We start from the raw sequence: 16381 nt of genomic DNA, 5'->3' as shown, positions 1-16381 counted from the left end.
GAGATCACGGCGAAGGTTTAACCCCTCACCCACCTTACCCTCCCTCCCCCCTCTCCCTCTTTCGTATTGAGGGAATTGGTCTGGATGTGCTTATTGGAGCGTGTGCCGCGCGCGCGGGGGGCTGCGCGTTTGTAAGTAGCCTATTAGCCATGACCAGGTTAGATATACAGTATGTGTGTGCGCGAGCGTGTGTATGTGTTATTGATGCGGATGTATACTTTTTTTTTTTTACTCGATAGATCGCCAGTGGGACACGTTTCCTCTGTGGTGTCGGTGGTGGTGATGATGCTGATGATGATGATGGCCGCGCTGGTAGTTCTGGGAAATGCAGCACGAGCGCAGCCCTGCAGAGAGAGAGAGAGAGATGTTAAATCATGGAGTCAGAGATCCACAGGTCAATATTTATGTGCCTATATAGACAAATATTCAGCCGGGGCTGTATAATAATTATGATAATTGACTATCATTACTATCTTTATTTATTGCCATGACTTTATAGATGAGTGTTTGTAATATAGACTGAATGAATGATGTCATCACAGATCTATAAACATGGAGCTGAGCTGCTGGTGGCACAGAGCGGTCAGGGTGCACAAAACTGAGCCGACAATGACCTTCAATAGCTTTAAAAGTGGCTTTACTGCCCACTTCACCTCTCTCTCTCTCTCTGTTACACACACACACACACACACACACACACACACACAGTGAGGGGTGAGCGAGAGCTGCAGAGAGCTAATACAGAGTGACAGGTCTTTCATGCAGTAATGGTGATGGTGAAAAGAGAGATCCACTCAACCCACACTGACACACAAACACTCATATAAAGTCAAACACAGGCGCACACACAGACAAACAAAAGAAGGAAACAGAACCAAACAAACAGACACACACACACACACACACACAGGCCCGCACGCACGCACGCACACACACACAAACACACGCACGCACACATTATTAAAGAAACGTGTTCACACAACAAGCACAAGTCTCAACTCAATCTCAATTGTTTACACCAGCAGTCAGGATTCATTCATCAGGAGAGATGCTCACATACACACATCGCACACACACACACACACACACATCTCAGTTTATGAAGTAAGACAGCTGAGTGCTCACGCTTTTTATTTTTATTGTTATTGACCTGTGGATGTTTGATTTACAAACGCAACACCTCTCACCCCCAACTCTCTGCCTCGTACACACTGACACACACACATGCACAAACAGACACACGCACATTGTTTCCTTTTTGCATCGTTGCTCTCAAGTTCTGATTAGTTCTTAAAGTTAAATTTCAGATTTTAAAAAAACATATTTTTATGATGTATTTATGTTTTGCAGAACGTTTGAATGTCGCCTCTTTTTACTGTCATTGCTCTCTTTATGTATTTCTACATGAGGTCACCTACATGTCTCTTTTTTGTCTCTTTTTGACCTTGACCAAAAACACAAGATATTTATGGAGCCTTGTAGACAAAACTTTCAGAGACAACTGCTGCATTTACTCCCCTTAAAGTGACATTACCTTATCCCACAATTCAACCTCTTATTTCAAAGCTATCTGGAGTCAGGCGAGTGATTGTAAACAATATAACCTCTAATACAGACACATATAACATCAAATGCAGTCATGCACACATATGCACATATACAGACTGATCAATAGTTGCCCTCCGGCTGTGGTGGCTCTCCGTGACTGAGGAGGGAGCTGGTTAACACCCAGTGGTTCACCGCAGTGCAGTGTGCACCCACTTACAATGTTCCCTCCATCACAGACCAGACAGAAACACACACCACGATTCCACATGAGGGCTTATTATTCAATTATGTCCTGATTGTGCTTTTTTTTAATAGTAAATTAGATTAAAAAAAAGATTTAAAAGCAAGAAATAAAAGGATGCAAAGTTAGACTCAGGTAACCAGAGAGGGCAAACAGGGTGAAATGATCCCATGTTGGAAGTTTTATTCATGTTTAGAGGAAAGTGATCGACACATGTCAACACTTTCAAGAACAGTGATCTTATCACAATTTCTATGTAATTATATAACTCAAGATTATACAGCATCAGTTCCATTAAAGCATCGAAAAGCATTTGTTTTGTTTTTTTCTCTACAAAGATGGTCGTCGTCATGTGCAAGAAGTCTGGTCTTTATGCAGAAGTGAGCGCAGCTACACCCCTTTTTACGTGATCATGTCGAGGCAAAGGAAGCCGGGGGTAGAGAGGGAAAAACAGAGAGGGACAGAGATGGAAAAGGAAAGATCTGCCGCCGTTTAAGAGGCACTAAATGATGATTGAACAAGTGAAAAATGGAAATGAGTTAGTAAATGGAAGCGCCGTCACAAAGGTCATGATGGAGTCGGCCGGAGTCTGAAGGTCAGAGAGCTGCATGTACATTTAGATGTCTACCAGTTGGAAAAATATAAAGCGGGAAATTCATCTTCTTCAACAGCTGCTGCCGAGATGCCGTCGAGCAAGGCACTTAACCCCCAAACTGTAACAGCAGAGCCAACATTGAAGGCCGCAGTCACACCGGGCTTCACCTCAAAAATGAACACATAAACAAAAAGCAGTGTGGTGCACGCTCAACAAAAACCCTGCGTGAAAATATGATGATATCTGCACGACATCACGCTAAATTCTCCCCGCGAGTCTTTATGAGCTTCATCCCACAGCAGCGTGTTTCCCTCTCTGCAGCATCACAGTGATAATGAAAACCAGCCAACAGAGATATACGTCGTATCTCTGCGCATGATGTGCTTTAGAAACAAACAAAAACAGTCAAAGTTAGAATATGAGTAAAGTTGATTTCACACTGAAGAATATTCTGCAGCTTTTAGATACTGCAAAGTATTAAAGAGTAACTGTATTAGGGGCATTATGGTTCTAGAGCATCTGAAAATATAGTCTTGTTTAAAGTGCACAAAAAGAAGGATTAATCATCCTGTTATATCCTGCAGCCTGCTACATTGTGATGTCGGAGGACGTGCGACTCTGACCCACCTGATACCTGCACAAACAGTTATTCAGATGCACTAACTTTACTGTGCAGGATCTTTTTCTGTGCACAAACATTTAGAATTGCAAAATACTATCATTTCTCTATTCTATTATTGGAACACTGGCGCTATTTTGCTGATAGATTTATTATTTTAGTCATTTTCCAGGCACAACGCCAAACACTTGCTGGTTCCAGCCTCTCCGTTCTGAGGATCTGATGCTTCTCTTTGTGACATATTGTAGAAAACTGAATGACTTCGGACAGCATGCCAATTAATACAAACATTTTGAATGCATCACTTTACCTTTAAGACATTACGACAGGCATTTATTACTTGACTCAAGTTATAGATAGAGAAAGAGCAGATAAACTAAATTGTTAGTTGCAGCCCCAAACACAAAGGAGCTCTGTATCATATTTTCATGAGAGGATTTTTCAGATACTCTAGAAACCTTTGTTGTGATGCACTGACACAGACTGTGAATGTTGGAACAAAGCAGCTGCTCTACTTTAAAGCAGGAGGACCTGCACTTCACAAACAGTGGTATTTCCCTTTGAGCACTAAGTGCAAACGTAATTTAAACTTTTCTTTAAAAAATACTTCTAACCCGTCTTTAAAGCATATATTTTTGTTCCTCCTAGCGTCCCCCATCGCTCCACCTCTGGATGAGCAGCAACCTCAGTCCCTCATCTGTGCTGCACCACCGCCCGACACCGCAACGAGGAAGCGAGAGTGCAGGAAAAGGTAGTGAACTGGTGGTGGGTTCAGGGGCTGGTCTAGGGTCAGTGCAGACCAGCGGCCAGTAGGGGGCATCAGACCCCTGCGTCAGTGTCGGGTGGTTCCTCCTTTAAACCAGCGAGCTGCTGCATCCAGGGCGGTGTTGTAATGGTCGTAGTCGGCCTGTTGCGGAGTCTTCGTCAAAAGCACAATGAGTCAGTCTTGATGTGATTTGTGCCAAAGCTTCATTCATAATTTACAACAGCTATACACGAGTCATCGTCATTATGTGCAGGTTTCTGTACAGGAAGTTAAAAATCTGTCTCTTAAACAAATATGTAAAACATCATTATTTTCTTATGATATCACAGAATATCATCCACTTCTGTCTGTTTTTTATATAAAGGTTAACAACATTCACATACAGTGTTCTCAATTCAGAATGACTATATTGTTAACTTATAATTAATATTATTAATACTACTTTGACATTGCGAGTTATGAAACTGGATTGATGATGTAAGAAATTGAGAGAAGACAAGAATATATTTTACCGTCTTTGGTAAAAAGGAACACAGTCCACGTACTGGCATGAATTATGGATGTATAAAACTATGTGCATCCTCAGTCTTCAGTGATCAGTTTGCATACAAATTTCCCGCAGCACTGCAGCATCTTGGTTTTATACCGCAGCACCTCGCTCGCCCTGCCTCCCTCTCCCTCCCTTATATCTCCTCTGTCACTCAACCTCACACAAAGTCTTTCTAGGAAACACTTTTTCCCTCTTTTATCACCTGAATTCCTCTTTTTCTTCTACTCTCGTTCTGTCCGTCACAGTTTCTGTAACATCGCCTCTTAAATCTTCTCTTTCGGTGTTCCAGAGCTACATTTTATTAACGTTTGATCCCCTCTCCCTCCTCTTCGTCTCACGCCATAAATGTACAGTTTACATGATAATGAGGAGTCAGTGTCTCTCCGTCCCTTCCTAACAAGGGGAGGCGCTCATGTGCATGTGTGTGTGATAGTGAGGTGGAGGTACAGGTGACGGAGGCATGGCCATGGGGAGAGCCTGGCCTTGTGGGTGTGAGGAGTGCGACCTGGGCAGGGTGTGGGTGGAGGGGTATCCGGCTGACTGCGGGTAGCTCCCTGCGGAGGAAGACCCAGACGGCGGGCTGCCCGGGCCGCCCTTCTGGAGGTTGCTTTTAGGCGGTGCAGGAGGCGCCTGGTTGAGCTGGATGGAGATGTCGCTGGAGGCCTCGGAGGTGCTGCGGCCTCGTTTCGGCGGGGGCCAGGAGGATTCCGGGTGGAGGAACTGGCCGCTGTAGTCGCTGCTCTCGGACAGACGGGGGCGGTAGAGCGCCGGGTGGGGGCGGTACATCTCCTCCTCGGCGTAGCGCTTCATGAACAGATAGACGGACAGCACGCCGGCCCCCTGAGACGGCGAGGAAGAGGAGGAAGCAGGAAGAAGAGGAGGAGGAGATGAGGGGGAGAGAAGATGCGACGGAGAGAGAGAGAGACAAATATATTTTCAAAGAAATAGATCCAAGTGATGTCAGGGGAAATTAGACTGAAATGACTGATAAGCCAGAACAAGGTGGAGAGGTGTAAGTGTGTGCGTTTGATCACTGAGGATTTACAAAGATGAAGGTGAGCTTTAAATTCTTTCAGCTCAAATAAAACAGATTGAACAGGAAAAAAAGAAGGAGGGGGGGAGCTGGGTTCACACTGAACTGTCCACTGCACCACATTAAGAGCAGCGCTGCTGATGAGGGGAAAGAGGCAGAAGGAGCAGGGGGAGGAGAGGGATGAGGAGCTAAGGACTCACATGATACTGCAGCACACATGGATGCACACACGAACACGCACACACCCTGCAGTTCTGCGTCACAACCGCTGCTACCTCACATCATCGACTAATTATCTTACCTGCTTGCACACACAGCATGCAATACTCCAGGGGAAAGAGACTTATGCTATAAAAATTAAAATATAATCTTTAATTCTCCCAGCCTAAGTTTTTATCACTTACACACACACACACACACACACACACACACTGACCTCTTTGAGTAGGAAGGACGAGGCAGCGAAGGCGAAGGACCAGCCGTAGTGATAGTTGAAGAACTGCTCGGGCTCTCTGGGTCGGTTCATCACCTCGTCATTAATACTGGAGATGTAGAGCACCAGGCCCACCACCAGACTGAGGCCTGCACACAGCACGGTGACACGACAGCGAGTCAGAGAGAGGAAAAGTGACAAGGTCGATATACAGCAGTGTGACCAGGGAGAGTGATGGGATGTGGAGTGAGCAGGAAAAAATATTATAAAGTGGTATCATTGATAAAAAGATGAGAGAGAGAGAGAGAGAGAGAGAGAGAGAGGTTTGCTTCATAGTAACAGATGGAGATAAAGATGAGTGGCCCTAAAACGTTTCCCTGAGGATAAAAGAGACGTCTTGTTTTAGAAGAGTTTTTGAGTTTTTGAAAATTGGACATAATACCTTCTATAATCAGGATAACAAAACATGTGATGTGTTGTATGTTTGTCAGCCTTTTATTCTCCTCTAGTTGCATCTCATGTCCCTTTTTTAATGTGTTTGTAAGTTTGGAGGGAACGACTCTGTAAAATGTGTCGTGGCTTCCTCCGACTCCCCAAAGCAACTTTCTCATGCAAAAAAAACCAACACATTTTACTTAAACTTTACTTTCAGTTTTTTTTTTTACTAACTTTTTTGTTTTGCCAAATTAACTTTTTAAAGAAATCTCTGCTAATGTTCAGTGGCAAATTATTTCAAGCATAGGAAGCAGAACTGCACAGAAAGTGTAATTCAGGCACCATTAGCACTTACACTACTACTACATTACTACATTACTACATTTAATCGTCAGTGAAGTGATCTCATCCTGCCTCGTGCTTCATGTCACCCCTGAACTGAAGCACCTGAAGCGTTGAACAATATCTAACCAAAACTATTAGGATTTCTTCAGCTAAAATAAGCGCTGTGAGGGCTCTGACATGACTACTGAAAGAGCTAAGTGCTGGATATTAAAGGTAAAACAAATTACATTTTCAAACGTGAAACATTTTGCAGGTTCTGATTTAACAGTTTGTGACTCAATCGCAACAAAAAAAATCAATAATTTTGACAACAATAAGTTGTCAGACGCTAAAGTCAGTTTGCTGTTTGTAATTAATTGTATACAGTATACTGTACATGTCATTTCCACAATACAGCGTTGCCTGCAGATATCCATTCATCTTCTAAACTAACCTCTTCTCTTCAGGTAGCTTTAAAACAATTGTCATATTATCGTTTAGGTAATTTGGGTCCTTCCTGAAAATAACATGAGAGACACGTTTAATGAAAGGAAGAGATTAAAATTGAAAGGCAGTAAAAGTGTGACTGATTGGTTTTGCACAGTTTTTATGACAGTTAAGTAAAAAGCTTCATGCAGCGTTCGCTGTTAGTCAGTGAGTTAAGTTAATCAGCTTTTAAAAACTGGAAGAATGACCCCGTTCACCCACAAGCATCACATCCAACATTAAAACCCCCTCCTTTAAGTACACTCTTATGTTCTCCACTGCCTCAGAAATAATAAATGCATGAGATACGACATATGGCCACATCGAGGAATCAATATTCAAAGAAGGCTTCATGCTGTACACAGCAAATATGATTATTTTTAGCTTTCACTGCAACACTCAAACGCACCGCAGCGCTGTAAAGGGCTTATGTCCTGAGAGGTTATGTTGTCGATTTTAAAATTGATAAGCGCGCATGATGCAGAAACCATGCTGCTGTCAATCACGCAGCGGAGGTACATCTCTATATGAATAAGTAATACCAGGAGGACGAGGGAAACAGGCATGTGAGAACACCGAGCGGAGGTACAGGGAAAGAAAGTGTGTTAAGAGGAAGAGAAAAGGAAGGTTTGCTTTTTGCTGCTGCGGTAAATTCTGTAATATTACCAGAACATGAACGACACAAACTACTAAATATTTACAAGACCGCAGCTTCAGTGAATCAGCTCGTAGTCCACAAACACTCCCAACAGTGAGAGATTATACTCTGAATGAAGGAGTGAGTGGGAAATGAGAGGGAGGAGAGCTACAGAGAAAGAGAGGGGGAGAGATGGGGGGGGGGGGGGAGGAGGGTGAGGAAGGCAGTGTTAGAGCGAGAGAGGCTTAGTGCAGCACAATATCCAACCGCAGAAAAGCAATTTGATACACTTGGCCCTTGTTATCACCCTATTATCAAAATACCTCATAAAGTAAAACACTGCGACACTTTCAGCACCAGCTATAAACATTACATAACCCCCACCGTTACATAAGGCTTATTATTCTGCTACACCCTTTATCAGCTAGTCCCCGCTACAGCGAGTCAGATCCGTCGCAGCAGAGTCTGTTTGATGTTTCCTCTGAGCTCTGCAGCGCTGCTTCCCTCTCGAAACATGTCAGTGAAACCGCCTTCAGAGGACGGGAGCGCCAGTGTGGCTCCTGACAGTCAGCAATGAGGCCGAGAAACGGGAGCGTTACAGCCACCTGCTGTTCAAGGAGGTGTACTGCACAGACGCAGGGAATCAAGCTGAGAAGCCTGCTCATACTACTGCAAAAGAAATCATGTATCCTCTTCATAAAATATCTTTTTCATATCATATACATAAAAAAAAAACTAATGCAAAGTCAAAGAATCAGAAACTCTCCCCTTACAGCCTTGAAACCTCATCAAGTCACTTTTCTGACACCTGCATCGCACACTAAGAATAGAGCCGTGATGGAGCGACTCCATGTGTCACACAGGTCACATCAGGCAGCGGTAATCAATCACAGAGTGACAGCCGGACATGAGTAATGGGTCCCACCTGAGAGGATGAAGAAGATGCCGGAAACAAAGGCCAGGATGGTGCGCTGAGGCCGGATGTGTCCGATGTTACTGATGACGAAGGCGGTGAAGACGAAAAGCAGCGACACCATGGGGAAGGGCGTGGCTGTCCGCACCATCTCTGCAGGGAGGAGAGGTCACAGAGTGAGATGAGCTGAAGGTGCAGGGAGAGGTTTCCGGACTTTAAGTATGATACGGTATCTTTTCTGACAACAGTCTGGTTTCACAATGTTTAGACTCATTTCTTACTTTACTTTTTAACCATTGAAGCTTTACTTTAACTATGTGATGCAAAGCAAAGCAACATGTCTGACAACCTAAAAGAATCGAGAGCTTCTCGGTTATTATTTCATAAGTGAGCTTCATTGTAAGCATGTTGCATGAAAGAAAGCAAGTGGGAAACTTGATTCAAAATGTTGTTTGGTTCGTAAAGTCCTTATTGTTCAAAAGCAGAAGATGCTGAGGAGGAAAAAGTCAGTGAAGTAACTCTTGTGTTTTGAACTTAAGCTGCTCTTTTCCCTCCTAGACAAAACTATTTTCTGAAATACATTTTTCAGTTTACCTTTAATTTAATCAGGCTATCACTGAAAAACCAGTCGTTTTATATGAGCATGATCCTGCTCTTCTTAATGACGTATGACTATACTAACAACTGTAATTAGATTCTGTAATCAGCTGATCTGTTGATTATTAGTTTGGTCTATGAAACAGCAGAAATGAGCTTCCTCCATCTGTTTCCTTCAGTCCTAGTTTTTCTTCACACACCTTATTTTGCTTGACACAACCCAAAATCCACAGATGAGCGATTGACAGTCAAACAAATCACAGCTGAGAAGCTACAACAAGAGTTTTGGCTCTTTTACCTTTAAAAGTGGCTTCAGTGGTTATTTGATAACAGTCCGCCTGCTAGTTGCAGCTCTCTAGTATTATGTTAATATTTCAGTACCCGCAGTCAGCCAGCAGGGGGCCTCTGCAGTTACTCTGAACTGCAGCTCTAACACAGTCGATGATCTGCTGTTACATGTTTTACTCACTGAGGATGTTTGCAGTGTTTTCCGTGGTGATCTCTATTTCGGGTTCAGTGAAGTACTCTGACGCAACACATCTCCCGTTTTCTGATCCTGTGAGGAAACACACACACACACACACACACACACGCACGCACAGAGAAAGAGAAAGAGAGAGGATGAGATGTTGGGGTTTGATTTCAGATCCGAGTCAGTGATGCATGAAGAAAGAAAACACAACAGAAAAAAGCGTGAGGGTCTGTGCCGTCGCGCTCACAGGTAACGATCATGTTTTGTGACAGCTATGATTCTCGCTTTCTCTCTGTCCTCCTCTCGCTGCTCTCTCACTCGCCTGGTTAATTCTTTATTTCTGTGTGTGTGTGTGTGTGTGTCCCTGTGATGATGTGGACACACGCTCTTACATGTAGCAGCACTATTTGCAGTGTGAATCTATCCTTCAATTTTTGAATATTCACACATGTCGTCGTGTCGTCCTACCTGCCACAAAGCAAACTCTCCAGAGGCCCGAGTGCAGCGCCATCTTCACCTCCATGCTCTGGTTCTGCTGCAGGATGATGCCCTCCACCATGATCAGCCAGTAGTCCGTGGACACGGCCACCCCCACCAGCAGCAGCCCGCAGGCTCCAAACACCGTGGACAGGATGGTCAACGCACGGCTGCTGCACGAACTCATCTGCAGGGCAAAGGGAGCGAGGGAGGGAGGAAGGGGTGTTAGTAGGGAAGAGAAGAAGAGTAACGCGTGAAAAAACTGCAGAGAAGAAGACGTAGGGAAATACAGAAGGGGTCATGGAGGGAGGTCATTAGAAAAATGGGGAGAAACATGTGATGTGCACACATGCAAACAGCTACAGGCCGTCCTCCTGTCTTTTTTACTGCTAAAGATAAGTGAGTGACACATCCAGTGGCATCCAATCCTGTTAAAGGTTAGAGAGGAGCAATAAATGATGACTTCACAGTAAGCAGCTGAACTTAAACTAAAACTGAGATGGATCATAATCACACACACACACACACACACACACACACACACACACACACACACACACACACACACACTTTGATCAGGACAGGGAGGAGGGGTCGTGTGTGACTCACACATGGTCTTTCTGTGACTTAGTTCTGGTTGACTGGGAAAGACTTCACAGCGGATCCTCTGAACGTGCCGCCTGCATGCTAAAGTTAGCTTACCGTGCACGTGTTTGTGTGATTGTTCAGGAACCAGCTTGGCTTAATTTGAAGCGGTAATGGAGAACAAAGGCAAACAGAGAGCCGGTTCTGTGTTGCCTTAAATCACCCCACTTCGTTGAGGTATGCAGCTTATCGTGCATTAGACGGAGAGGAGGAAAAGGATGCGTGAAGTTAAGCATCACTTAACTGTGTTTGTCCCCCTTTGTCTGAGGTTTACAAATGTAGCACACTCATACGTAAAGAGGTTTAACCTAGTGTACTAATCTTAAATGATCAACATGTCTCTTGTATGCTGTGGCTGGTCTGTCTGTGTATAATTATCATGCTGTTCAAGATAGCTCCCAGTTGTGGTTGTAGCTTTAAACGTTATAAAAAGGGTGAACATTTTTTAAATAATTATAAGATAGAAATGATCTTGGCCCATCAAAACCATGCATGTGCAGCATTTAGCATGTCGTCAGTACATAGACTGACTTTCTCTCTGCATCTAAACTCTACAGGGTTCTGCAGGAGGATCATTCATTACTGTAAATGTCACCTCATATCTTCCTCTCTACAAGTGTTAGCTTCACTCTGTCTTTAGTTGTTTTCAGGATTTGTGTTTGTATCTGAGTATAACTGACTTTTTATTTCTCTTATGTGCCAACTTATCCAGGTTTATACACCTGGTGCTCTTTTAATTAGGCACTACTTGCATAAACAATATGGCAAACTCCAAAGCTTGGCCTCCGATGATAGCAGCTCTCCGTGGCTGTTTTGTGGCTGCATGCTCGCTGTGACCATCACATTGTATCTCCCAGTGTGTGCAGGTAATTAAAGTACACTAAAGTCACTTTAAATGAGATGTGACACTGCAACAACTGGCAGGAAGAGCCCAATTAGGGTCATGAAGCACCGTGCCTGCTCTGCAGCACACACTGACTTTCAGTCCTCACTCTTTCAAAACTACAACCAGCAGATTTAAGACAACTTTTCCAACATCACACACACACTGAGCCGTGTGAAGAGGCAGAATGGAGCTCTTACACCAACATGTGACCCAAAGTTGTGTATATTTGTTGTGGCAGGCGACATTTTTCACTCCTCGCTCGTCCAGTCGAGGTGATCATGCAACTACTCGAGCTTGACCGCCTTTTTCTTACAGTCACTGAGACGAGTGAAATCAGGCGTGTTCTCCTGCTGATGTAACAGCTGCTGCAAAACGTGTGTGTGTGTGCGTGCATGTCACTGTGTGCTGCGCTGGTATTTGCATACTTGTGGCCTGCTGGTTTGTGTGTCATTAATAAAATGCTCACAGGGCTGCGGACGAAGATGAAATGTGTTGTAGTTTCTGGTATCATTGTGTGTAAATCCAGGTTCTCCACATGCTTTGTCAATGCATCATTTAATCTAACAGACATTGAAGTTCTGTACCTTGTAACTGTCTCATGGATTGAGCATTCTCATGCTTTCTTTTATTTCCTGTATACCAAACTTTAGATTCTTTGCCGCGCAGATTTTAGTAAAGTAGCAGATGAAGTAAATCTAGTGGATTAAGCATGGCCTCATCGTATCTGGACAACCATTGTGCGACCTCTGACCTCTCTAAAGTTGCTCCAGTTTTGACGCAGCACGAGGAGAAGATAGAGCTTCTTTTGAGCTAGCTGGTGTCAGAGGTTAACACGTCAGAGAAGTCCTCCGAGATATGACAAGTTGGGCCATGGCGAGGCTAAAAGACGTCAACAAAGAACAGCCAAAGTCGCTGATGGGTCGAGCAGATGCGAGGGAAGAGCCAACCGACCAAGAAGCAACCACCAAAGATCCGGTCAGACAAACAGGACAGACTAAAGATGTCAAATCCGAGCGATCGAGGGGAAAAGTTACAAGATTTACACATTTCAGGAGACAAAAAGCCAGCCACATCTGAGACACAAGGGGACGACGGAAGATTTGTTTTCAGCTTGTTGCTGCTCTGACTCCAATCTCCCTTCTTTCCCCCTGCTTTAATCAGAGGTTGTGACCGGCCCAGAAGTGCCCATTTTGCTGTTGACACTTGGCGGCTGCTGGTGGCGGCTGAGAGTTTGATCCAGCGTGATTGAGAGACTTTGAAGTAGTCTCCCGTAAAATCAAAAAAAACAACCCGCTGAAATGAAAGAAGGCACAAGAGGGGAGGATACAAAGCTGACCGGGGGAGCAGAGCGGAGGAGAGGAGTGGGGCTCGGGGATGAACAATCACACCTCACAGCGGTTGGAGGACGTGCCGGAGATGTCAGGAAAGAGTGTGAATCAATTGGAGTTGCAGCACAGCAGAAATGAGTGGATGTGCCTGAGTGGCTCTTCTTACTCGTTCAGCACCACGGACAGCTCCCTCATCTCTCTCACAGAAACACAGATGAAATGCAGGCTGCAGGTTTATAAAATGGATTTGGACTCAAGTGAGAGGAACAAATCCACCTCTAAAACGCTGCTCAAATCATCCCGAAAGGTTCTCCAAAGATCGGTGGCCACTTTCGGAAACGACTCGGAATTGAGATTGAGCGAAAAAATTCGGTTAGCCTGATAGATCTGTGATAACAGTCCCATTTTAGCACTCCGAGACAGGCCCCTCAGCTCCCTCACCCAGAAAGTAATGAGCCAATCGGATGGGTTAGATAGGAGCCACAAGGGGGACAAAAGGTTTAATTCTGTGTAATCTGTCACAATCTGCAGACTGACATCACCTCCAAGCCTCACAGGGAAGAAGACACAGTGAGAGAAAGAAAGGAGGGAGTGATGGATAAGAGGAGAAAAGGAAGCAGCAGGAGGACAGAGGATGAAACTATGTTAGGAGAGGCTGGAAGAAGACTTTGCAGGGAAAGACCTTGGCCCAAAAAATGGAAGGAGTACCCAACATGGACGCGCATGCGGGACGGGGACGCGCCCACACCTGTGCTAAACTAACCAACCTTGACTGTGCAGCGTCTCCAAAATGAGCCTGAGAGGACGATGGAGTCACTCAGTGGGAAATAAATGACTTCATAACGACTAACGTGGATATCGTGACTCAATGGGTGGGTTTGCTCATCGTTTCTCGGAGCATTTCAGCTGCGCAGACACACTCCGGCTAACTCGAAACCATTTTAACGGAGCAGAGCGGAGAGTTGAGACATTTTTCTGTGAACTACATGTATGTGAAGCTGTGGAGCCTCCGTCTATCACAGGGCTGACTGAGGCAGAGATGTGCGCATAGGGTTGTTTAGAGCCCCCCCTCACTGTCACACACACTCGCACGCGGAGTTTGGAGATGATAAACAGAGCAGGGAACATGTGAGCGACTCACACGGGGACAGAAATGAGATAAAATGGAGAAAACGAAGCTTCCAGGTAACATGTTAACGTGATATTTCTGAGCGTTTTTCAGACGTGGACGAACGAGCTGTCTTTACGCTAACACGACATGAGGACACGTTATGAATGCTGCTCATTTTTACAACACGTTAAACACACACACACACACACACGTATAATAATACATGACTGAGTTAGCTTGAAAATGCGTCATTGCTACAGTAACAGCCAAGTAACACACACTATAGTTATTTAAGAGGGGAAAAATACTCACCCTGCCACGAGAGTCGTGCGCACACGTCAGTAGCCAAGAAAGCTCACAGCAGGGAGGCTCGCTGGGTTTTGGTTTCTCTCCCTCTCTCTCTCCCCTCTCTCTCTCGCTCTCTCTTCTCTATGTTTTCCCTTAAGCCCCCTTACCCATCCTCTAAATCCCTCACTCTCCTCTCTCTTTCACTCAATCTGTCCCAGGCACTGCGGTGGATCGGTTTCAGCAGCGAGCTACTTTGGCTACAAGAGAGACACAGCGAGGAGAGCAGGAGGGAGAAGTGCTGGAGAGAGAGAGAGAGAGGGAGAGAGGGAGGGAGAGAGAGAGAGAGAGTTGGGGGGAGAGAGTGTATGAGAGATGGAGGGGGGGGGGGGGGCGTGCTAAAATCATTTCTCATCTTATATATCTTAAATTATTTCATTATTATATGCAGCATTGTTGTATAATGCATTTTGTGCATTACATATATTGTTGTGTAGTGCATATACAGCAGTGCAGTAATGTGCAAACACAATTTAACATCATTTTATTATTAAATTCTCTTCATTTTTTTCTCTCCATTTACTTGTGTCTTATTATCAGCCTGTCAATCATCTATAAGAGACAATTAATTAATTATTTATAACCATTTTATGTCTTTTTCCTTACAGTTTATAGTAATTTAACTTATTTTCTCGGGGTTATATGATGCTTTGGCAATACTGTACTTACTAATGATCATGGCAATAAATAAAATTCAACTTGAATAATTCATGAGGGAAACAGAGTTTAAAGGTTGCAAACTTCAGCCCACATGGCCGAAATATTTACAGCATTAAGTATGAAATAGAAGAAGTAGATTGTGTGTTCTCTTGTTGGAGTTCATTCAAGTTTGACATTCTCCTCTAACCTCACATTACTGCAGAGTACAGAAGAGAAGCAGTAAAATGGCACAGATAGTAACCTCGCTGTCTTCTTCTCTCTTCTTCTTCCTCTTGCCCCCTCCTCCTTTGTCTCCTGTGGTCCATGTCCCTCGCTCTATTTTTAGCCGGCTGGTGGAGGGATCCTATATTTTTAGTAACGATATCAATAGTCTACAGCACACTCTGACCTCAGGGCATGAGCGAGAGAGAGAGAGAGAGAGAGGAAGAGGGAGGAGGGAGGGAGGGGGGGTGAGAGTGAGACAGTGAGGCGAGATAGGAAGAGAAGAGAGCGAGAGGAAGAGGAGGCAGCAGTGAGGAAGAGGGATGATATCATGTCACAGTGACAGTGAGTGATGGGCTGTGCGCACACACACACTAACACACACAGGAGTGGAAGCTTCAGTTACACAAAGGCAGATACTGTCAAGGTTGGAGTAAAGGTTGTGTTGAGGAATTCAAAAGAATCAGGAAGTAGAAGAAGAAACCCAGTAGAGATTTATCCTTTCAAAAAGAGAGGCTTTTATTTTCCTAAAAATACCATATTTACGTGTGGAAGCGCTCACAGACTATTTAAGGGCCTCATCTTGCATTAAAAAAAGTTGTCTACTTTACTTTAGTCATCACAGGCATAAATATGAATCTCATTAAAACATTAAAAAGTCACTTTCTTGACATGATTAGTTACTTAAAAATACGAGGCGAGTTTTATTTTGAAAATTTGGAAGCGATGTTTGAGAATAAACATCTATATCAGTTGAAATCTGTTTAATTAAAATGTGTGAAGACTAAGCTTAAGTGCTTCTGCCCTCTGTTACATCCCTCTCACACTTCCCCAGCCTGAACGCCACCAGCAGACACATATAAATAAATATATAAGTGATATAAAAGGAATATAAATATGAGCGTACGATACATCATCATCCTGAAGCAGAAGCAGGGACAAGACAAGACATGATACTGTTATCAACAGACACCAGCGGGGGGTATATCAGAGAGATAATAGCAGCGGCAGTAAATCCTGACTGTATGATTTATAGAGTATGACATAAAACAATGCAGTAAAGGATTTACAGTGCGGCA

The 16381-nt window shown here is 44.1% G+C and overlaps 1 protein-coding gene across 1 annotated transcript; it reads right to left on the bottom strand.

The window, feature by feature from the left end:
* Positions 1-1947: 1947 nt before the first annotated feature.
* On the bottom strand, positions 1948-14631 carry cacng7b (calcium channel, voltage-dependent, gamma subunit 7b). The gene is made up of 6 exons (XM_069657061.1): positions 14409-14631; positions 10118-10313; positions 9647-9733; positions 8593-8733; positions 5789-5934; positions 1948-5159 (listed from the first exon to the last, which is right to left on the bottom strand). The coding sequence occupies exons 2-6, from the start codon at positions 10311-10313 to the stop codon at positions 4713-4715; spliced, it is 1017 nt and encodes a 338-aa protein (XP_069513162.1). The 5' UTR covers positions 14409-14631; the 3' UTR covers positions 1948-4712.
* Positions 14632-16381: the final 1750 nt, after the last annotated feature.

This window comes from Semicossyphus pulcher, unplaced genomic scaffold (assembly GCF_022749685.1).
Source record: "Semicossyphus pulcher isolate SPU_LCO1_2020_fin unplaced genomic scaffold, fSemPul1.0.p SCAF_9, whole genome shotgun sequence".
NCBI lineage: Eukaryota > Metazoa > Chordata > Actinopteri > Labriformes > Labridae > Semicossyphus > Semicossyphus pulcher.
The sequence above is the reverse complement of the archived record's forward strand: the minus strand, read 5'-3'. Positions and strand labels throughout refer to the sequence as shown.